Source organism: Vulpes lagopus, chromosome 7 (assembly GCF_018345385.1).
Source record: "Vulpes lagopus strain Blue_001 chromosome 7, ASM1834538v1, whole genome shotgun sequence".
Taxonomy (NCBI): Eukaryota; Metazoa; Chordata; class Mammalia; order Carnivora; family Canidae; genus Vulpes; species Vulpes lagopus.
In genome coordinates, this window is record NC_054830.1 from 79,531,447 (window position 1) to 79,555,311 (window position 23,865).

The 23,865-nt window shown below is 46.8% G+C and overlaps 1 protein-coding gene across 2 annotated transcripts in view; it reads left to right on the top strand.

Moving 5' to 3' along the window:
• The window catches only part of PAX5 (paired box 5), a 189,682-nt gene that overhangs the window by 64,868 nt on the left and 100,949 nt on the right, over window positions 1-23,865 (top strand). For both annotated transcript variants that reach the window (XM_041763433.1, XM_041763434.1), the window contains exon 6: window positions 219-394. In XM_041763433.1, the coding sequence (XP_041619367.1) occupies window positions 219-394 (176 nt within the window). The remainder of the gene's footprint in view (window positions 1-218; window positions 395-23,865) is intronic.

Below are 23,865 nucleotides of genomic sequence, written 5' to 3' on the forward strand. Positions count from 1 at the left end.
GTGGGTGACTGAATTTCAGATGAGGTGATGTATGTAAAAAGGGCTTGGCATGGTGCCTGACATGTGCCCTGGGAGGCTGGCTCTGTTTCCTCTCCTGTCCGGGAAGGAGCTGGGCTTGGGGGTTTCGCAGCCCCTCTTCCTAGTCTCACTGTCTGGCATGCCTTTCTGCAGCAGCTCTGTAACCTGCACCCCCCCTTCCTGTCTCCTGCTCATCAAAGGTATTCAGGAATCTCCAGTGCCAAACGGTCACTCCCTGCCGGGCAGAGATTTCCTCCGGAAGCAGATGCGGGGAGACCTGTTCACGCAGCAGCAGCTGGAGGTGCTGGACCGCGTGTTTGAGAGGCAGCACTACTCGGACATCTTCACCACCACAGAGCCCATCAAGCCTGAGCAGGTATGTCCCACCACTCACTACCTGCCATACCTCCAGCCAGACGCAGGCTTGGGTTGCCCTCCCAAAAGCGTTTGGCGGGGTGTGGGTGAGGACGCCAGGTTCTACTCAGAGATGGGCTTCTCGTTGTTCTTGGCCAGACTTGGACAGTTGCAGCATCCCACGGGGTCAGGTGGACTTGTCTGGGGTTTCTGGCAACTTCTTGCCTTGGTGCCTCTGCCCCCCTGGCCAGCCTGGGGGGTGGGGGGTGGGGGCAGCGACATGACATGTCTGGCTGCTCTGCTGTTGCTGAATGGTGTCCTTTCCCCAGGCTCTTTGCACAGGGGTGGTGTGATGATCTCCTGGGCCACTCGAGGTGGTCTTGGGTCATTATCCTGTCAGTCAGGGTGGAGACGGAAAACCACATGACGATGGTGCTAGTGTGTACCCCATTGTCAGCTCACTTGTTGGGTCACCCTGGCATGCTTTTAGAGACTGAATCCAAGAGTCTGGAAATGAAAAAGTGTCGCACTGGACAAACTTCCAGCTGGGTCATTTGCAAGAGAGGGAAAGAAGTAGGAGGATGTCCTCTTGCTAACCCTGACAGAGAAGCAGTCACTGCCTTGGCTGTGGGACCAGGAAGGCTCTGCCCAGGGAGAGGCTCCTGAGTCCTTGGATACGGTCCCTAAAAGACCAGATTCAGCTCAGGAGGCTATTTTCTGATGCCCAGTCTGGGCTGGTTACCTGAGAGGCACAGGCAGCTCACCTGTGGTTCCTGCCCGCAGATGCTCCCATCTGGTGGGCAAGTCAGAGAGAGGTAGCTACTGGTACTGGTGGTGAGGACTGGCCTCGCTGAGCTTCCTCTACTTGCTAACTAGATGGCACTTCTGTCTTTTTCCCATAGAGCCGTTCAGAACCAGGTAGGCTGGCTGCACAGGCTCCCACGGAGAGGAAAGATGCCAGAGGGGATGTTGAGTAGTGAGGAGTGAACAAAGCCTCAAGGGCCACCATCCTATGACAGTCTGGCCATCTGAGCAGTTCCCATGAGGGCTTTCACGGACCATCTAGCCACTGTGTTTTCAGATGGAGAAAGCGAAGTCCAGAAAGGCTTGCCTAAAACCACACAGACAGCAAGTTGTGCATTCACTTAACAAACACTGAGGAGTATCACCTATGTGCAAAGTATGAAGCCAGGTACTAGGTGCTTCAGTGAACAAGACAGGCTTGCACCTGCCCTCAGGGAGCCTACAGGTATGTGGATGAGCCACATAATTAAGAATAACCCAAAAGGTCAGGGATTACACATGTGCGAGGTGCTTAGGCAGGGATGTCTGAGGGTCTCTGAAAGAATAAGGCAGAGGCTGAGCCACTGTGGCCTCCAGAGGGAACTGCATTTATGCTGAGCCCTGAGGTATAGGGCAGAACCAGGAGAAGGGACTAGGGGTGGGGGGAATGTGCCTGGCACAGGGAATAGCAGGTGCAAGGGCCTTGAGGTAAGAGAGGGCACGGCAAGAGTGAGGAATGGAAAGGGAGCCAAGAGAGCCAGTGTGGCTGAGCATCAGGGCACAGGGGCAAGGGGAGGGGGCACAGTGATATTGGGGAGATAGGCCAGGTCTTGTAGATTCTAAGACTTTGGTCTTTCTTCTACAAGTGAAATCTCTGGGAATGAGGTGGTACTATGTGCTGGACTGTTGATCTCACACGCTCAAGATCTTGAGTTTCAGGAAGTCTGTTTCCATCACAAACAGCCTCTCCCACTGCTCACAGCCCTTCTGAGAGATGGCTGAAGCCACATTCCATCTGACACAGGAAGAGAAAGAAAAGGAAACTTCCTTGGATAAGGCCTACCGTTTCCTCTAGAATCAGGGAGAAAATGTACCTTCTGACCATTGACCAGGTCACGTGTCTTTAGAGCTAGCAGAGACTGCAGAGGCAAGCTTTCAACCCCCTCATGTTGTAGAGCCCCACAAGGGGACAGGATTTGTCCAAGGTCACCCAGCAAGTGATTGGTCAAGAGTGAGGGCTCGGGCCTCTGCATTCCTGGCCTCCACCACATGAAGCCTCCAGAGCCTGTATTAAGCTCCTGTTCACTTAATGCAGACATTCAGTGTTAGAGACTGTGTTCACCTCGGTGTTTCACGTGATACTCGGGGCTGTACCGTAGTTCATTTAACTTGGAATGCCCAGGAAATCTGGGCAGAGACCATAGGGCTTCATCACTGGGAGGAGTCCATCTGTGTATTTACTCACTTGCTCAGACATTCGCTGCTCATTCATCCAACCTGTTTCTTGCACGCGGGCTATGAGGCTGGCCCAGTGCCAGGCACCCAGGGAGAGGAGGGATGAGGCAGGCACCGGCTCCGTCTGCTCAGTCTCTCAGGAGCAGTAGGACGTGGATTAGAACCTGCAAGGCAAAGGAGAAGGTTCTGTGGGCCCTGATGAATGGGGCGGGGGGGGGGCCCTCAGTTGGCAGCATGGGGGGGATGTTATAGAGGTGCAGCCTGGGGGACAGGTCTGGTAGGCTCCCTTGGAGGTGGGGCCGGAATTGCCACCGCCGGGAGGGCCCGCTGCGGCCTGCTGGCCGCGGTGTCCTTCAGAAGGCGGACGCGCCCGCGGGCCTGCGCCGGGGCTCCGAGGCCCGGTAATGACTGACTCAGTGCTTTCTGGTTAATCTGCTTCACCTCCCCGTAATGCGCCGTAATGAGGAGAGATGGAAGGTGAGGCCGCGGGCCGCCGGGCTCCCACGCGGGCAGTGGACTATGAATGACGCACCCTCGCTCCGGTTCCCAGTCACTGGCCAGCTGACAGCCGCAGCGGGGGCCACCGCCCGGGCAGGCTGCACGCCAAGGGTACGAGTTCCTTGAGCCCCTCGGGCCGCCGCCCGCCTTGCCTGTGAGCCCCAGAGCCCACGCGCGGCGGGGTCCCGGGGGTGCTTCTCTCCTCTGCGAGCAGACCCGGGCCCCCGCGGGGTCCTGCTGTCGCTTTCAGCGAACAGCCTGCGGGGAAGAAAGAGCTTTCACTGGCCTGGGGTTGAGGGAGTTTGACTCGAACCCCGGCTCTGCCCTGTAGGGCGGATGACTCAGTTTCCACACCTGTGGCGGCAGTAATTGGGACTTTGCCGTGGACAACAATAGCACGGCAGCAGCTCCCCGACAGTGGTCTCCCCCCTCGGCCCGGCCCAGTACTGTCTTCAGAGGGCTTTCACCTCCATCCTCTCCTCTGGCTCGTCGTTTAAAGGCCCACTAACCAGCGTGGGTAAGATCGCTGAGCCCCATTTCACAGACTGGAACATTCCTTCCCCCAGACGGTTCACCCCATTTTCAGCCCAGGGAGCTTCCAGGACTTGTGGAGGCCGCAGAGCTGGAATTTGACTTCAGGGTCTTTTGTCCTCATCATCTTGTGCTAGATGGTCGCCTGGGCCTCCTTGTTCCCGAAAGATTCTAGGAGCATTTTCCAACTGGCCGGTTCTCAGAACTGGCCTCCTGCAGCCCGAGTCTGTTATTCCGGAATCCTCAGAGTCTTGCCTTGGGCTTGGGGGGTCACATCCTCCTAAAGTGCCCAGCCCAACCACCCGTGGGAGGAACATTCCCCTTCGAGGCCAGGCTGGGGTCCTGCCAGTCACGCCTACCCCCACCTTGCCGCTCTTCCCACCAACATCTGCCCTGCGTGGGTAGGTCAGGCTCCTCGCTTTTCCAAGGAAACCGAGGACACCCTTGGCCCCGGGTGTCACGCATCCACACTCCTGGAGCAATGAAACAGTTCCCTTTCAAAGTGGTTATTGAAAAAGCAATTCTGTTTTCCCTACACGTGGAAAGCCTAAAAATCACCCTGAAGGAGAAAGAGGGGGGAAAAAAGACAAGAGAAGAAACAGGTGCTGGTAGGGTGCGTGTTGCGAACAGTGGAATCTGTCTCAGCAAAACTCTGTGACGCTGTGGCCCGGCGCTCGTCGCGGGAGCCCGTCCCTCGTCCCTCCGTCCCTCCGGCGCAGGAAGGCCCAGGCAGCACAGCCTGCCGTATTTACTCTCGGCAGACTATTAACCAACACCAGGCTATTAATCTGGCTTTTGAGCCTTCACTAAAGCCCATAAAAGCTCACAGTTGTCAAATGGAGTTCATTTTAATTTCCTTTCAATCACAGTAAATTATTCAGGTGATAAATCAGCTGGAGCAGCCTCCTGGCTGTAATAGAAACCCTAATTCCTGGCTAATTATCCAGCCCATTGCTGCCAACAGATCAATACGGGCGCAAAATGGAACCAGCCCAGGGCCCTCCCTCCCATCGGGCGGAGACAGAAAGACAGCTGGGGAAGGGGACGTGCTACTGACCTCCCGGGAAGTTCAAAGGTCATGAGGGGTTAAACCGGGAGAAGGCTTGTCCCTTGTCTGAAAGAGAAAGCCACCAGAAATGCCTCCCGCTTGCTTCTGCTGCTTTGCCCTCTGAATGGTGGCATCTCTCCAGCCCGGTGGGCCTGGGCCAAGCATTGCCTGTTTCTGTGTGTGTCCTACTCCTGGAAAGGGGTTGGTCTGTGTTTTTGAGCATAATTGAGCTTAGTCATCAGGGATGGTCTGAACACCTACCTGAGCCAGAAAAAGAGCTGGGATTGTGGGGAAAAAAATGAGGTGCCGGGCATGCTTCCTTTCTTCAAGGAGCTCATTTTCCTCTCTAGTGGATTGGGGCCCACTAGAAGGGCGTGGGGTAGGAAGAGGAGGGAGGCAAGTGTGCCAGATGAGGAAGGGGGAAGGCTTCCTGGAGGAGGTGCCATAAGTTTTACATCTTGAGGTATGGACAGAATCCAGATCTGTGAAGATGGTAGAGCTGGTGGGAGGGGGCATTCTAGGTGGAAGGAAGAATGTGGGCAAACGTTTGAAGGAATGCAAGTGTGGCAGGGACATGTGAGCCAGTCCAGGTTGGCTGGAAGGTAGAACGAGTGAAGGGCTGTCAGGGACAGGGGCTGGAGAGGTGAGAGGTGAGCCAAACCCCAGAGGAATGTGGAGCTGTGGGTGTCTGACTTTGCTTTGGGGGCAGCGTGTCCCAGAGAGCCCTGTGTCGGGCCCGGCCTCACCTGGAAGCAACCTTCATGGCGACTCCTGCCTTTTGCCCTGTCTCTGTTATACTGTTGGATCTCTCTCCCCGAAGCCCATCCTCACTCAAAAGTCCCTCCTGGTTTCTCCCACTGAGACCTCAGCCCAGCCCTGTATTCCCATCATGACCTTCACCACCACCCCATATCCCTCTGCTGACCACAGGATGCTCTGGCTGTTGGCCAGGCCTGACCTCTCACTGCCCCTCAGGGGCGGGGCTCCCCCTCTGTTTGAGGGGGCCACAGACCATGGGCTTGTGTGTGTGTGTGTGTGTGCACATGTGCATGTGTATGCATGTGCACGAGCGGGTGAACAGCAGGATGGCAGGTACAGCAATTGTTAGTATTTTCTTAACATTGTTGCTCTAACTGCAAGCTCCTGCTCACTCTTTCTCTGCATAGAATCTTCCTTCAGTCGGTTTCTAAATCTACCCTGTCCAGAGCCCACCAGGATTCCTGCCTGCCCCGGGAGGCCTTCACCGACCCACTTCAGTCCACACAGACTTGCTTCTTGTGTGAGCTCATGAAAGCATCAGGTTCTAGTCATTACTGCAGTGATTGTTGTAGTGACTGCGTATTTGGTGTTTACCATGTGCCTGGCTCTCTTCTGAGGAGCACGTTCCTTGCCCCCTCGCACTATGAAGTCACAGCAGCACCATTTTCCCCATTGTGCAGGGAGGTGAGCAGTGACTCAGCGACAGGTTTGCAGTGAATGCAGGGCCGAGATTGGAAGCCAGATTCCCTGGCTCTGGTGGTCACTGGGGCTGTCCCAGTTGCAGCACAATCAGGCCACCTACTGATTCTTACAGGTGACCAGTTTCCTGGAAATGCACCTGGTGGTTTGATGTACTCATCCTGGGAGCCAGGCATGAGTTAGAAAGTGCTGGGGCTGCCACAGGAACCGGTGTGGTTTCTAGAGGTATGAGCAGCAGTCTCAGGGCAGTGACTGTGCTGTTCTACTGTGACCTGGTTCTGCTCTACTCACCCTGATCCTCCACTCACGAGGCTGTGCTCAGGGCCAGGCTCTTCCTCTGCAGATAAAGTAGAGAGTGTTTTTAGAAGAGATGATTGAAAATTCTTTCCTAGGTAGGATGCATGGAGAAATCAGGGCTATTTGGTGTGAAGAAGGGAAGACATGAGCAGGGAAGGAAGCAGGCTAAGAGAACTTTCTAGTAGCCCAAGCTTTCTAACCAGCTGAGTGGGCCTCCTTGTGAAGTAGTGAGCTTCCTATTACCAGAGGCATGTAAGTAGAGTCTATCCTTGTTCATACATGCTGTATTAGAAGTTTAAGAATCCACTGAGGATTCGATTAGCTAAATGTCAAGGCTCTTCCAACCTGAATGAATAATCCTAGGGTAAGAAGAGCAAGAGAGGTCTGGTGGGAAGAGGGGAAGGAATGGGGAGACAACCAAAGGAGACCTTTAATGCTACGGGGTGGAAGGGACACTCAAGGGAAATTTGTCCCCAGGGATCCTCAGCAGGGTGGGCCAGCCTGGGTCCCAGGGGCTGTGGCCTTAAATGTAAGAGACTGGAGGCTGCAGGGTCTCAGGAGGCTGGTGATAACCCCAGCTCGTCTTATGCACAGAGCAAGGTGGGGGCTGCTGGTGAAGAAGCCAGCACCAGAAGTCTGGGTGGTGGTGGCTGCCATCAGCCCTGCTGCCCACACATGGCACCAGTCATCCTCTGCCTAGGAACTCAGGGCCAGGCCCCTCAGGGAGGAGGATTAAACAGACCCACGTCCTGCTAACACATGCCACAGCTTGCAGGGGGCTGGCCAACTTAAGATAAAGGAATCTCTCAATGAGAGATTCCACTACCCCCTACTTAGGACTGTAACTCAAAATGGTTCTGTGAAATAGAGATTGCCTGCAGCATGATCTGCATGTGGTAGATAAGGAAACCGAGGCACAGGGGGCTAAGTAATATGCTCTGATAATGTGGCTCAGCCACATTCTCTGCTCCCTGCCTTTTGCGGGTGTGGAGAGTCCTCTGGAGTCTGCGCCCTTTCCTCTGCATGTGCACACGCTTCCTGATGGATTGATTGGTTTCACTCAGCATGCGCTTATTGAGCACTGCCCCTGTGCCAGGTGCTGTGCTAAGTGCTGGGATGCCACAGCAACAAACATGCTCCCTAGAATTCACCCTACAGCAAAGGAGACACATGTCGACAAAATTACTACACCAGGAAAAAATAGTGTGTCATTACCAAGTATCAGAGTGTGATGGGTGCTCTGAAGAGGAAGACCAAAGAGTAAAAGAGTGAGGCCTCATCTGGATGGAGGGGTCAGAGCATGTCTCTCTGAGGATATACCTTTGAGCTCAAGAAAGGGAATGTGAGAATAGCATTTCATGCAGAGGGAAGAGCCTAGCCAAAGGCTTGAGGCCAGAAAGACTTTGGTCCAGTAACCAAAAGATGCTGCGTGGGGCTGGTAAGCGTGGGCAGCAGAATGCGGCATGTGGTACAGGGGCTGGTGTGGTGGGGACAGATGTGTACTAGGGCCAGGGTCTTGGATTTCGTCTTGAGAGCAAGGAGAAGCCTCTGTAAGACTGTAAACCAGGGACTATCAGGCTCCAATCTGGTACAGATTAGATTATTCTGCTGCTATGAGGAGACTTGGAGGGTTGGGGGATCAGGAGGCTGTTACCAAGGTACAGACCATGTCTCTGTACTCCTGGAGGTCACTGTACCCCTGGAGACAGTTGTCAGCCCTGTTGGGGGTTGGCCTGCTCTCCAGGCTGGAATCCAGAGCAGGGATTGTGGCCCTGTGATGCACTGCTTCTCTCCTCTCCTCTCTGCCTCCCTGTGTCTTCCTGCCTACTCTCAAGCCCCCCAGCTCTGCAGCCAGACCCCCAGATTACTAGAGTTGCACTCAGATTTGATTCTGAGCTTTCTGATGGTCAAAGCAAAGTGGGATGCAGTCAGTTGTGTGCTTCTCATTGTCCACCAGGGGGAAAATAGGATAATTCCCCAAAGGAGGCCATGCTTTTTCGACAGATTGGAAAGGAAATTGTCACTTGGGCTTTCAGTGGGCGGCCCTGTGGAGGCTGTGGCTCTGTCCTCAGCAACTCACACAGAAGAGCCATAGCAGGTTTCACAGGGCTCTGTGTTATGGGTGAGCGTGATGACCATACACTAAGCAGTACAGGTCTATAGGGGCAGGCCCATTGTGACAACAGGGCTTGAGGAGGCGGCCGTTCTGGTAGCCCACGTTAAACTAAGAAAAATCCCAGACGTTCTGGGGCACCATTCCTAGATTTTCCAGTATGATGTGTGGAAGATGTGCCATGATCCTGGGGCTTTTGTGACTTCCTGCCACCACAGGGTACCTTAAGGGAAACGTCCTACCTGGAAGGTTTGGTCTGTAAGAACATACCTCATCATCAACTCAACTCTAGATGAGGAAGAGGAGTTAGTAGTTTTGCATTTGACTTCTCTGATAACTTGGTGTGCAGGGACGTGGAGATGTCAAAGGAGGAAAGAGTTGTGTTTTAGAGATTGAAGAAGCAGACGGCTTCCCCACAGTTGCAGATGGACAGGATGGAATTGAGAGGCACAATTGGGCTTTCCTAAGGGAAACAGGCACTCTCTGACCTGGTTGCACCTGGAATCCTGATGCCACAGGAAGACTTTTTTTTTTTTTTTAAGGTTTATTTATTACTTAGAGCAAGAGAGAGAGAGAGAGCGAGAGAGAGCACGAGCATGAGTGGGTGGGGTAGAGGAAGAAGGAGAGAGAATCAGAAGCAGACTTCAGGCTGAGTGTGGAGCCCGGCGTGGGGCTTGATCTCACAACCCTGAGATCGTGACCTGAGCAGAAACCACGAGTCAGATGTTTAACAGCTGCACCACCCAGGAGCCCCCAGAGGAAGACTTCTGACCCTAAGGCATGGTGGAGGTGACCCAGTGAATGCTCTGGGCTTTGACCAGTCTGATGAGTGACTCTTCCCATGGAAAGAGCCATAAGAGTGGAGAGGGTAGTCACATCAAAGAGAAGGACAGGAATTCTCTCCCCAGTTCTTCCCAGCATGAGGAAATGGGGAAGAATCCTCTTCCTGAACAGAAATTCAAGCAGGATTTAACTTGGATGTCATCCTGCCTCTGGAATGAGATAACAGCAAGGACTATGCTGGAGTTCTTGCTCACTAGGTCTCCAGAGGAGCTGGGTGCCTCTAGACCAGCCATATTCCCTTATCCTCCTGCTGTCATCATCTCAAAGTGACCCAGGGGTGAAACTACAGGGATGCTGAGGCCTCAGCCTTTTTCACTTACTCTACTCTATAGATGCTCATTGCCTAAGCATGAGCTTGCCTAAGATGCTCATTTCTTCCTGAACAGCTTTTAAAATATTTCCTAAACAATAGAATATTCTAAGTATTCTTTGTTTTCCTGTGGGTCAAGCAGAAGGGTGGCTTCCCAAGAAAAACCATTGTGCTTATTTTGCAAGATTGAGGAATGTTTGAGGGAACAGTGAGCAAGTTGCCATAGTATAAAAGCTTGGGACAGGCCCCTGGGCTTGTGTAATGCCGCTTGGGCTGGTCGCTTCTCTCTGGGGGATTAGACTGGGTCATCCTTGAGATCCATTCCAGCTCTAACATTCTGTGTTGAGAAATAAAACAAATTGGAAATCCATCTCTTATTTTTATTTCGACTTGTTTAGTTTCTCTTCCTGTCTGTTCCACTCTTTGAGATGACAAGCAAATTCTGTGTATGTGGAGTTTAAAGATTACAAGCAAATTGTCAAAGAGCTGCCTGTACCTTGCCAGGATATTCTTTCATTCATTTATTCATTCATTCATCCAAGAAATTTTCACAGATGTGCCATGTCAGTGACATTGACCGCCTGTGCTGTGCCGTGTGGCATAAAGTAACAGCAAGAGATGCAGCCAAAGGTACTGTGTGAAAACTGACTTTGAGGTAGAGATATTTCCCCTACCCAAGGCTAAGCAATATTTGCAATTAAAAAAAAAAAGACAACAGAAAACTGACTTTGAGGTAGAGATATTTCCCCTACCCAAGGCTAAGCAATATTTGCAATTAAAAAAAAAAAAAAAAGACAACAGAATATTCCACTCCTATAGCTTGTTTGTGTTGAGAGTACTCTGCAAGTTTGGCTTAAGGAATTTGGTTATTTACAAAGCTCTTAAGAAAATAAAACTTTATTGTTTTGTAAATTACAAGAAAAAAGAACATAGATTTCTGGTTCTGATAACAAGGTCTCAGGTATTATAGGCACCCCTTTCTTCTCAAACAATAGAAATACTGAATCAAATATAATAACAAAATACTTTTGATATATATCTGAGGTTGAATTAAAGATAGGGAAATCCTTGGTTGCTGGAGATTAGGAAGGAGCTCAGAGCCAGAACTTTAAGTGCATGAGCTAATGTCCCAGGGCCCAGGCTTCTTACCAGTCCTGGACATAGTTCGTGGTGAACAGGGGCTGGGGGTGTTGATGCTGTGACTGAAGATCTGGCCTTAGACTTGTGTGATATGGGAGTTAGAACTGAAACTACTGCAAAAAAAACTTGAAACCCAGAAGAATGGCATTTTCCATGAAATGAGCAGTAGGCATATTTTACCTGCAGGCTGACAAAAGCAGTAGAAACCTTGATTCTCCACGAGACTTAGAGTAGAGCAGAAGTTTCCCATGGGAGGTTAAAATCCCAAGCCTGTGCCACATATTAATGTGGTATCTCACTTTATATTATTCCCAAGAAACTCAAGAAGAGAAGTTAATATAAAAACTGGGCTCCTATCAATGAAATCTTTGAGTTGCCTAACAGAAGCACCTGAAAAACCCTCACCTGGATCCTTCCACAAACCAGTCTGTACAACATGCCTGTAGAGCAAACCATAACTACTGAAGATGAGTTCACAATTTTAAAAAGTCACAAATCACATGGAAATGAGGAAGTGGAGACATAACCAGAAGAATTAGTACTGCAAGAACCTAAAATAACAATCTGAAGGAAACTATAAAATGACTACAGAAATGAAAAAGGGACTGCAAAAGGATAAAACACCATGATAAAGGAATATGCAGATAAGAAAAAGAACCAAAGATATTTTCTGGAAATAAAAATTTTATTAGTCATCAAAATTAAAATTTGAATGCATGGTTTAAATAACAGGTAAGATACAGCTGAGTAGAAAATTAGTGATTTGGGAGACAGAGCTGAGGAAATTGCAGGGAATGCAGCATAGAAAGGGTTACATGGAGTGCCTGGGTGGCTCAGTTGGTTAAGCATCTGACTCTTGATTTTGGCTTAGGTCATGATCTTAGGATATGGGATAGAGCCCCATGTCAGGCCCCATGCTCAGCACAGAGTCTGCTTGAGATTCTGTCTCTCCCTCTCCTTCTACCCCTCCCCACCATGCACTCTCTCTCTCTCTCTCTCAAATAAATGTCTTTAAAAAAAATAAGAAAGAGAAGGTCACAGATAAAGCAGAGTTTCATGAGAAGTTCCAACATATATCTTAATGTTTCTCTGGAAAAATAAATAAGAAAAAATAGAGGCAATGCTATATTTGAAGAAATAATGGCTAAAGAACGTATAGAATAGAACTATTGCAAGACAAATGTCATTAGATTGAAGAAACATACTAAATCCCAAACAAGTTAAATAAAAATAAATGTACATCTAGGCAAAGCTGTAGTGAAATCGAAGAACATCAGAGCCAAAGAGAAAGTTATAAAAGCAACCATAGGGAAAGTATAACTTTTAGATCAACAGAACACTTTTTATCTAGCATCAGTAGGAGTCAGAAGATAGTAGAAGATATCTGTGTTATGAGATAATAACAATTGATCTGTACTCAGATAAATGCTCATTTAACAGCAAAGGCAAATAAAGACATTTTCAGACAAATACACAGAAGATTTACCACTCACAGACTTTTGCTGAACTGCTAAAGGATATACCTCAGGAAAAAGGATATGAGAGACCTGCAGTTTTAGCTCTGGCCTTTGAAGAGCTTGGACGTCATTATTCCCATATTTGCAACAATAAATAAAGCTGAGCAAATTGAAATCAACAACTTCTCTTGACCCACCAGAGACTTGAGGTTGAGGGCAAACAGCTACTGAAACTGCAGAAATAGGAGCATACAGAGTTATAGCTGAGATCTTCCAGATTAAGATAAAACCTCTACTCAAGGTCTATTTACCTCAGTTTCTATTACCCAATGCATTATGTCCAGCTTTCAGCAAAAAGTTAGGCAAGAAAAAAAGTCTGAAGAGATAAAGTAAGCATCAGAAACAGATTCAGATATGACACAGATTTTAGGTTTATTATATAGGGAATTTAAAATAAGTAGATATGTTATGGGCCCTACTGGAAAAGTTGGCAGCACAAAAGGACAGGTGGGTAATGTAAGCAGAGATATGGAAACTCTAAGGAAGAATCAAAGAGAAATGCTGGAAATAAAAAGCACAATACCAGAAAGAAAGAATGCCTTTGATGGGTTCCTCAGTGGATTGAACAGCCAAGTAGAGAATCAGTGAGCTTGAAGATGTGTCAGCAGAACCTTCCCAAACTGAGATGCAAAGAGAAAAAAAAAAAAAACCACAAAAACAAAGACAAAACCCCCAAAACAAAACATCCAAGAATTGTGAAATAATTTTAAGAGGAGTAACATATGTATAATTGGAATACCAGAAGGAGAGAGAGAGAGAGAGAACAAAGAAGTAGTATTTGAAGTGGTAATGGCTGAGAACTTTCCAAAATTAATGACCAAACCACAGACACAGGAAACTCAGAGAATATCAAGGTACTTCAATATCTACACCTACACACACCATGTTCAAAAATCAGAAGACTAAGGACAAAGAGAAAAATCTTAAAGAAAGCCAGAGGGAAAAACTACTTTGCTTCTAGAAGAACAGGAATAAAAATTACAGTGGAGGGATCCCTGGGTGGCGCAGCGGTTTGGCGCCTGCCTTTGGCCCAGGGCGCGATCCTGGAGACCCGGGATCGAATCCCACATCAGGCTCCCGGTGCATGGAGCCTGCTTCTCCCTCTGCCTGTGTCTCTGCGCCTCTCTCTCTCTCTCTCTGTGACTATCATAAATAAATAAAAATATTAAAAAAAAAAAAATTACAGTGGATGTCATGTCAGAAACCATGCAAACAAGAAGAGAGTGGAGTGAAATATTTAAAGCTTTGAAAGAAAAAACCCACTAACCTAGAATTCTACATCTTGGGAAATTATCCTCCAAAAGTGAAGGAGAAAGGGGCACCTGCGTGGTTCATTGGTTAAGCATCCAACTCAGGTCTTGATTTCAGCTCAGGTCTTAATCTCAGGGTCATTGAATTCAAGCCCTGCATTGGGCTCTGTGCTGGGTGTGGAGCCTACTTAGCAATAACAACAAAAGTGAAGGAAAAATACTTTCTCAAAAAACAGAGTGAATTTATGACCAGCAGACCTGTTGTGCAAAGAAAAAAAGTTCTTCAGGAAGAAGAAAAATAATATAGGTCAGAAACTCAGATCAAACAAAAAGCAAGGAGGGGAGTCAGAGAAGGAATAAATGAAAATAAAATAAATTCTTTGATTTTTCTTATTCTTCATTGACCTAAAAGGTAACTGTTTGAAGTAATAATAATAACAATGTGTGGGGTGATTATGACATATGGATAAGTGAAATGAATGACAGCAATGTCACAAGGGACAGGAAGGGGGGATTGGGAGGACACTACTCTGTTAGAAGGTACCTGTACTACAATTGAAGAGGTATTGTGTTAACTGAAGGTGAACTTAGATTAGTTATATATGTATATTGAAAATTCGTAGGACAGCCACTAAAACTTTTTTTAGCTTTAAAATTTTTCTTAATTGTGGTAAAAAATGTAAAATTTACTCTCTTAAACATATTTAAGTGTACATTTCAGCAATGTAAAGCAGATAAAATGGAATCCTATAATATATTTAATTAAACCTAGAGAAAGAAGAAAAAGGGTGAGGAATGAAACAAAGAACAAGTTCAATGAATAGAAAACAATTACAAACATTTATATGTAAATGTCTAAATATACCCCTTAAAAGACAGAGATCGTCAGAGTGAATTGAAAAACACAAAAGACCAAACTATACATTGCCTACAAGAAGAATATGAAGCACAGAAGGAAGGGATGGGATTTAAGGAGCAATAGTAACCAAAGACACTGATAAACAAAAGACAGTCTAAAGAACTATTGATGATGGCAGAAATAATGACTAATTTTGGTGGGTTTAAAAACCAATAGAAAAAAGTACAATAATAATATATAATGTTGGGAGTGGGCTGCTCTGGATTAAAAATTCTAAGATTCTTGTATTAGGAGGAGGATAGATGTATTCACAAACTTTAGATTTGGTTCTGTCAAGGATGGAGATGAGCAAATCAAGTTAATCACTAAGGTTACGGTAATGGAATGTATAACTTCCAAACTAGCTGAGGCAAAAACAAACAAACAAACGAACGAACAAACAAACAAACAATGTATAGAGAATACCCAGTGAATCCAGTAAAAGATAGGAGAAAAGAAGAAAGAATTTAATTTAATTTTAAATTAAAAATACAAAATTATGGGACATCTGGGCTCAGTGGTTGAATGTCTGCCGTTGGCTCAAGTCATGATCCTGGGTTCCTGGGATTAAGTTCCACACCAGGCTCACAGCATGAGCCTGCTTCTCCCTCTGCCTGTGTCTCTGCCTCTCTCTCTGGGTCTCTCATGAATAAGTAAATAAAAATTTTTTAAAAATACAAAATCAGATGGTAGATAGTAGAAATAAATACAAATATTTGAGTAGTCTCAATAAATATAAATAGAATTTGTCAGATAATACAGAAGATATGAAAAATAACCAAAACCTAGAAATACAGTCTTTATAGGAATTAACCTATAACAAAATGGTACTCGATGGTTGCAAGTAAGGAGATAGGAAAATATAGACTGGGCAAATATTAACCAAATCAAATGTGATAGAATATTATTACTCTCATATGAAATCAACTTTCTGGTCCAAAGGATATGCAAAGACAAAGAGGATCAAGAATCATTTATAGGAAGATACAGCAATCCCGAAACTATGTATTTAGCAAGAGACTCTCAAAAATTTTAGAGCAAAAAATGTCAATGAGCCCATTTAAAAAATCTTGTAATATATTTTGGGGGCCTTAACATGCCCCTCTTACCAGTGGATAGGTCGTTTTTTGTTTGTTTGTTTATTTGTTTGTTTGTTTTTGATAGGTCAAGTTGACAAAAAATTGGCAGGGGTATTTATAAGCTCTGTACAACATAACTAATATACTTGATCAAATAGACATATAAAAGCCCAACAATTAGCATCCATACATAGTTTTTAAACACACGTGGAATGAACAATTACAGAGATTGATTACGTGCTAGTTGTGAAAGCAAATATCACCAAATCAAAAATTCACATCATAGACCATGTACTTTGATCAGAGCGTGCCAACATTGAAAATCAATAGTCCAAAGCAAATTATGGCCTCCAGTCTTCTGTATGTTTGAAAGTTAAAAAAAAAAAAATCAACTTTTCTAAAAAACTCCATGGGTTGAAAAAGGAATCCTAACAGAAATTATGAAATACTAGAACAGAATAACCAAAAAACCCCAGCCTCCCAAAAAACAACAAGGTTGCATATCAAAAGTTGTGAAATGAAGCTAACATGGTACTTAGAGGAAATGCATAGCTTTAAATGGAATTGATTTTAAAAAGAAGATAAAACAAATGAGCTAAACATTCCATTAAGCAGTTACAAAAAGAGCAGCAGATTCCAATAAGGCAAAGTGGAAGTAGCACATACTTGTTGCAAACAATTCAAACAATACACAATCATACTTAAAAAATTGACTCTTCCTACCTCTTGCCTAATCTGTGTCTCCATAGAGAGCCAATACTAATGAAAGAAGAATTTCTAGACTTGATGTTCTAAAAATAGCAGTAGATGAATAGTTACAGCTATACCAGCGAGTGGATAGGCCTTGGTATAGGAAAGGATCAATGTTTTTTTGTTTTTTTTAAAGATTTCATTTATTTAATCATGAGAGACACAGAGAGAGAGAGGCAGAGACACAGGCAGAGGGAGAAGCAGGCTCCATGCAGGGAGCCAGACATGGGACTCAATCCCGGGTCTCCAGGATCACGTCCCGGGCCGAAGGCAGGCACTCAACCGCTAAGCCACCCAGGCGTCCCGGGATCAATGGTTTTAAAACCAATAACCCCTTAGTTATATGAGTAATATATCAGGAAATTGAAGCAAGAGGACATGAAGATCAACAAAAGCACTGGTGAGAAAGATCTAGGGGTTTTAGTTGTCTGGGATTTCAGTCATGTGGCTGCCAGTGAATGCAGACTTGGGTCAGCTTGCCTCTGTGGTGGAGGGCTCCAGGGAAGTACCTTACCTTTTTTTTTTTTTTTTTAAGATTTTATTTATTTATTCATGAGAGACACACACAGAGAGAGGCAGAGACATAGGCAGAGAGAGGAGCAGGGTCCATGCAGGGAGCCCGATGTGGCATTCAATCCCAGGACTCCAGGATCATGCCCTGGGTGTGAAGACAGATGCTCAACCGCTGAGCCACCCAGGTGTCCCGGGAGTACCTTACCTTAAGAAGGATGGCAACAAACTGGAGCATGGCCAGCGGGATGACCAGGTTGGGAAAGGGACTAGGTCTAAGAGCTAATATTTATTAAGCCCTCAGGATGTTCCAGGGACTGGGTGGGACTCTGTGTAGTTCCTAACCTACCCTCTCTATGCTCTATGAAGTAGGTGGTATGCAACTTCCCATTTTATAGATGAGAGAACTGAGGACAGAGAGGACAACTTGTCCAAAGACGCATAGGTAGAAACATCTGCAGCCAGATCTTAAAGCCAGGTGGTCAGAGTCCAGGGCCTATACCTTGCACTGCCATTTATCCTCCCCTCCCCCCACCTTTACCCCAGCTGCTTTCCCAACCGCAAACCTGTCTTGTGAGGCACTCCTAGAGAAAATGAAACTGGTTGAGTAGAGCAGAGAAAACACAATGGGTATGCAAGAGCATAGTGTGGTGTCAGAAGGGCCCCTATGGAGGAGAAGCAGATTTATTTGTGGGTCTAATAGGCCCAGAACCTACATGGAAATTATAGGCAGCTTTCACATCAGTCAAAAGAAACCTTCCAGATGGACAGAACTGCCCAAATGTGGGTTGGGCTGTGGGTTTCCTGCCACTGGGAGTGTCTGGCATGGGCAATGAAGCCACTTAGGAGGAAGGCCAAGGACAGTTTTCAAGCATTGGATGAGGCCTTGGAGGCAACGGCCACTAGAGTCCCTTCCAGCTCTGAGCTTTGACATTCTGTGACAGATGTGGTTGCCTTGCCTCTCTTCCATTTTGGAGAAGAGATGGATTTGTTTATTTTTTCCTGATAACTTGGCTAAGAAACAAAAGGGTGAATTTGTTGAAGGCCTTCACATCATCCAGCTCAGTGTCAGAGCTTTTTTTTTTTTTTTAAATAAATCTGTTTTTATTTTATTTTATTATTTTTAAGAAAGATGTTATTAAAAAGAGAGAGGGAGGGAGAAAGAGTATGAGCAGGAGGAGGGATACAGGAAGAAGTGGACTCCCTGCTGAGCAGGGAGCCTGATGAGGGGCTTAATCCCAAGACATTGGGATCATGACCTGAGCTGAATGAAGGCAGACACTTAACCAACTGAGCCACCCAGGCACTCCAGTGTCAGTGCTTTTTAAGAGAATACAGACAATTTTAGGGTTGGGGGTGAGGGAATTGGTCATGCTATTATCATTTTGGGCCACCAAGAGGGCAGATAACTTGATCTGCGTGTTGTAACTGTTGGAGGTCCTGGCAGGGGCTGGCTCATCAGGATGAGTGTGTTCTGAAGATGCTTAGAGATTCGAGGTCTGGGAGATGGACCAGATCTAAATGACAGGATAAAGTCCTACCTGTGGCCATCCATGGGGCTGGAGCAGGGGAATGGAGGTTAAGATCAATGGAATCAAAGAGGAAGGGGGCATCTGTCAGGATGGAAGCGGGCAGTTCATTAACACTATGGAGGCTGGGGCAGATGGTGAGGGGTTCCAAGGAACCCCTGTAGTGACGGGGTGATGTGATAGAGCAGTGGCCTGGATGGGATTGGTGCTGGGGCACAGTGAGCATGCAGATCCCTCTGCCTTATCCAGAGAGTGGCGGGGAGAGGGGGGAGGGGAGGCATGCTCCCCATTGGAGAGGGCATCCTGGATGAACACGTGGAGGACTGCTGGAGGCAGTAGAGTGCCTTGGTTAAGAGCACAGGCTTCCAAAGCGGCTGTTTGTGACTTTGCAATCTCTTATCTTACTTTTGAACCTCTTGGGAGAGCCTGGTAATAAGTGATTGCAGGCTTACCTCCAAAGTCTGTGTGACTCTTTATTCCTGGGTTTGAGTATACAGGTCACCATCACTTTCAGAACAAATAATCAGCTTTTCTTCCTTTGTGTGCAAAGTTATTATTTTAAACCAATTTGGCTTTATCACTGCTTTAACCTCGGTTTTCTCATATGTAAAATGGAATAATAATGGTTCTGGTGTCATTTCCCTTGTACAGATTAAATGAAATGGATGAGAAGAGAATTTAGCAGAGGGTCCAGCCCATGATAGACACTCCACAAATGTTGCTTCTTTTATGTGATTCTTATCATTATCGTCAAGGAGCATTTGCCACAGCAGAGGTTCTGTAGGGCAGAGATGGGGTTATGATGGCACAGAGATCGGGGTGGGCTGTGCAGGGTGGGGGTTCGAGAGCAGGTGGGAGGGCTTTTGCTTCGGAGAGGCAAAGAGGTTGGACTTGTCAGGTGGGAGGGATGGAGATGCACCAGAGGTGCTATGTGACCCTGCGATGGCGGGACACGTGCACTGGGGAGTTGCTGGAAACTTTGTCCCCCCTAGGCTGTTTTTACTGTTTGCCTGGCTACAAATTACACCAGCAAATGAGCTCAGGCTTTGAGGGGAAAATCCCATTAAAGTAATCAAAATAACAATTTGTATCACTTTTAGAACTTCTGCCGGAGGAGCTAAGAAATCTTTGTAATAAATTATTAATTCTGGATTGCATTATATGAATTTTCCCCTACAAACAAGCAAATTAATATTTCCCTTTCAGTGCAACAGAGGACAGGAATTCTCCAATCTCCTAGATCTGTCTTGAAGAGAGATGGGGGGGTCTTCAAACACAGACTTTGCTACTTCTGAGCTTGTGACAGTCCCTTCCTCCCGGGAGGAAGGGACTGGACTGTGGCCACGCCCTCAGGGATGCCTGCCACTATCTTTCATGCTCAGCCTGTATGGAAAATCAGGTGGCACTGTGCTGGTCACCTGCACAGGCCACATGGCAAGGTGGTTCAGGGTGAGCTCCCTGGAGTATGCTTGGTTCTGCAACCTGGTGCCTGCACCTGCTGGCTGTGTGAGCTGACCAAGTTGCCCAAACTTACTGAGCCTCAGTTTCCCCATCCACAAAAATAAGATGGAGATGTTTGTGTGCCATATGCAGAGCTGGTGTGAGGACAAAATGGGAGTCTCGTGCGGGAGGTCATGGACAGCTCTTGGCATGTGTTATTTATCCTCATTATTTACATCCTCAGAGAATGCTGGAATGATACAGATGAGGCTCCTGCTCCCACAGGGGGGTCTGGAGAGCTGCAGAGGGAATGGGTGGGTAGTGGTGTGAGTAAGAGGGTGCCAGGCTGGAGAAGAGGAAGAGCAAACTCCAGAAGACCTGTGCTTGTGTAGTCTGGGGAAGGGGCAGTGGGTTTCAGGTGGTTGGGAGGGGGGCAGGCTTGATGACTGGAAAGTCTGCTTAAATACACACACACACACACACACACACACAAAATACAATATAATGCAATGTAATATAGTATAGCATATAGTAACATAATATCTGGACAGTGCACAAGTTGAATACTTTGACTTATTTAATCCTCATAACAAACCCTTTCTGGTTGTTGTTTATTTTCCTCCTTTAAAAGATGAGGAAGCAGAGGGAATGATCATTGATACACCGTGAAGTCTCAGGTGTTTAGGTTACTTTTGCCCCCACACCACCATACATGCGGTAGGTTTGGCTACAGTGTGATTCGTATCCTCTTTTTGACTTATCACCGTTGGATGCGGGAGTGTGAGGATTGGTGGTAGGGCTGATGTGGCTGTGTCTGGAGCTGCTAGGAAGGGGACACTGCTTCCCTATGGGACACCCTTGGAGGAATAGGTGTATCAATTTATACAGATTGTTCTCAACAAATTCATTATGAATAGATCCTGGTGTTAAATTATAACATGGAATAAAACTGGAGAAATCCTTTGCTCTCTGTGCTCTGGGGACCTTGCTGTAGATTCTCTTACTACTAACTTAGGCTTCTGATTCTCTTTAGAATGGATATTTGTGTAGGCATTTCCCTCCTGTAGTGGCTCTGGGCATGGCTCATTCGTCACTTAGTCCTTGTGGTTTGGGAGGGTAGAAGCTAAGAAGTAGAAAGTGGGCTATGGGGCTTTCAGATTTTTGTTGGGGACCTGCCTACTGGTAAATAAGTTGCCTCAAGGGTCTCCTGGGGATGCCTCACAGCTCACCAGTGAATTCCTAATACCTTACAACGGACTTTAACCACAAAGTGAGCCTATGACCTATCACTAGCACGCAGTTTTCTCTTCCATTATCCAAGTCAGAAATCCACATCTGTGCTGGGGGGGCAAGAGAACTCGGAAATGTTTACACACAACCTTGAATGATGAACCTTTCATTGCCTTGGAGAAGCTTGGCTATAAGAAAGTCTTTTTTTTTTCTTTTTTCTCTTTTTAAAATATTTTACTTATTTATTCATAAGAGACACAGAGAGAGAGGCAGAGACCTAGGCAGAGGGAGAAGCAGGCTCCCTGCAAGGAGCCCAATGTGGGACCCGATCCCAGAACCCTGGGATCACGACCTGAGCCAAAGGCAGGTGCTCAACCACCAAGACACACAGGTGCCCAGGCTATGGGAAAGTCTTAAGGGACAACCTAAAACTGACCATTAGATCCCGTGCTAGGGCAGATTTGGGGTCCTAATCTCTAGAAGTTCTAACTTGGCAAATGTGGACACAGGTTCTGGCTGGTTCTGGGGAAGTTTATTTTCCCAGCTCTATAAACTGAGGCCAGCTGTTTGGATTTCTCCAGAGCTTGAACAGGTTCCCAATGATAGCTACTTGACTTAAAAGCTCAAGCTGGCCATCTGTGCACCCAGAGACACATATAGGAATGCTCAGAGCAGCACTGCTGTCACTGCAGGGGTCCTGAAGCTCAGGGGAAATGGGTGGGGGCACCTTAGGAGGTCTTGTGATGGAGTAGCACCTAGTTGCCTACATGCTCTTCTTTCATTTTGCTTCTTTTTTAGGACGGTGTGTGTGTTGCATGTGTGTGTTGGTGTGGAGAGCTCAAAGTTGGATATTCTACAGTCCACGACCATGCTGCTTTATAACAGAGCCCTTAATGTTGTGCTCAGCACTGGTATTCACTCATTAACCATGTATTAACTCATTTCATCCCTTCTACAGCCCTGTGGGGTGGGGACCTTTATGATCTTAATTTTACAGATGGGGAAACTGAGGAACAAAATGGCTGAGCAACTTTCCCAGGGCCATGCAGTGGGTGAGGAGTTGTGCTGGGATTTGAAGACAGGCTCCTCTATTTCCTTCAAGCAGTGGCCCAAACAATTGGATCAGCTGATCCCATTTTCCGGAAAGAATGACTGTGGGCCAAGTCTTCTAAAGTAAAAGTTACTATTCTTAGGGCCTGTCTCCCACGTTTGAACAGATTTATAAATAGCAATCCCTTTTAACAAGCTGTTTGATTTGGTTATCTTGGCATAGCTTTCATCCTGGAAGGTACCGGAAGCAGCATTGATCAATGCTAGCTGTCCAAGGGGAGTTTTATTTCCTTTGTTTTTGAATGACAGAGATGGGAGTGTGGATACACCTGCCCCAAGCATCTTCTGGGACCTAACCCATGTCAGTGCTAACTGCGGGAGAACCCCCGGGTCTCCATCATCTAGATATCTCCATCTGGAGTAGATCCAAAACCATTTTCTAAGGAGACTCCTGTCCCTGCCACCGGATGTCTGCTCCGCTCACCTCACCTCTGTGTGGCTCCAGCCCCAGGTGCCTGCTCAGCCCCTCATTTTCACAGGCAGGTGTCAGGGCCACTCCTAGCTCCCAGTTGGGTCTGTATTTAGCTCTGGGCACAGAGTAGCTTTCCTCCTGCCACTTGTTAGGGATCAAAATGCTTTCCATTGTTATTGGTTTGGCTCAGAGGAGCAATATTTAGGGAGGATTGCTTGGAGAACATATAATCCCTGAGTCTTCCATTTATTAAAGTTATTCCCTGATTAAACCATTCAACTGGGTAACTAAACCACACATGTGGTCCCCTTGGAGTTTACCTGTGCTGCATTGCATTTTGGGGTGATGCCTGAATCTTCGTGAGGGACACCCTGAGAAATAGCCTGCAGCAGTGGTCCTGGGGTCTGGAGAGCATTCACAGTTTCTCAGCTTGCTCTTTAGGGAAGACTCAGGGAGAACCCTCACTTGGTCTGTGAGTCAGTAGAGGAACCTGTGAGCAACGGACAGTTTGTGTCTCCTGGACTTTGTGAAGTGTCACACCAGCTCTCTCCTCTCCAGTGGCAGCCAGGAGGCCCAGATGTGGTGCCTCCTAGAGCAAGTTCATAGGTCTGTAGCCTCGATCTTGGCTGAGAGGGTGTTTGAGAGTGTGGGCTCTAGAGCCAAACTGCCTGGGTTCAGTCCCAACTCCCTCATCTATCAACTGTGTGGTCTTGGGCAGGTTACTTAAAGCCTTAGTTTGTTCATCTACAAAATGAAGGTAGTGAGTTCATGCTTTGTAGGATCTTGTGGGATTTAAGTGAGGGTCCCTGTGCAGGGCAGAGCCTGTGCCCAGCGTCATTTGGGTTTTCTGTTGGCCCACTCTGTGCTCTCTTCTTGTTTCTGTTTCTGCCCTCCTCGCCTCCTTGCATTTTTTGCATCATTGTGAGCTGCCTTAAATCTTTTCTGCAAAGTGATGAGGTATGAAAGAATGAGTGAATGAATAAATAAAGTTAATATAACAGTTGTTAATAGGAACAGTTGTTTGGGGACTCATTTACTCTTCTCAAAGTCTTTCATGTATCCTTTCTGATTTCATTATGAAAATTCTCTTGTGACATTATTTTACCCTGAATCCTCAGACAGAGACCCCTAGGCCTTCTCTTTGGGTATTAAATAGCTTGCAAGGATGTGGCTTTTGTGTGTGTGTGTGAACGTTGAACTAATCCACAAATCCTCAGCAATGTCTTTAGTGGAGCTGAAGTAAGCGAGTAACATCAGCTTTATCTCACCACAAAGTTCTGAATTTTTTAAAA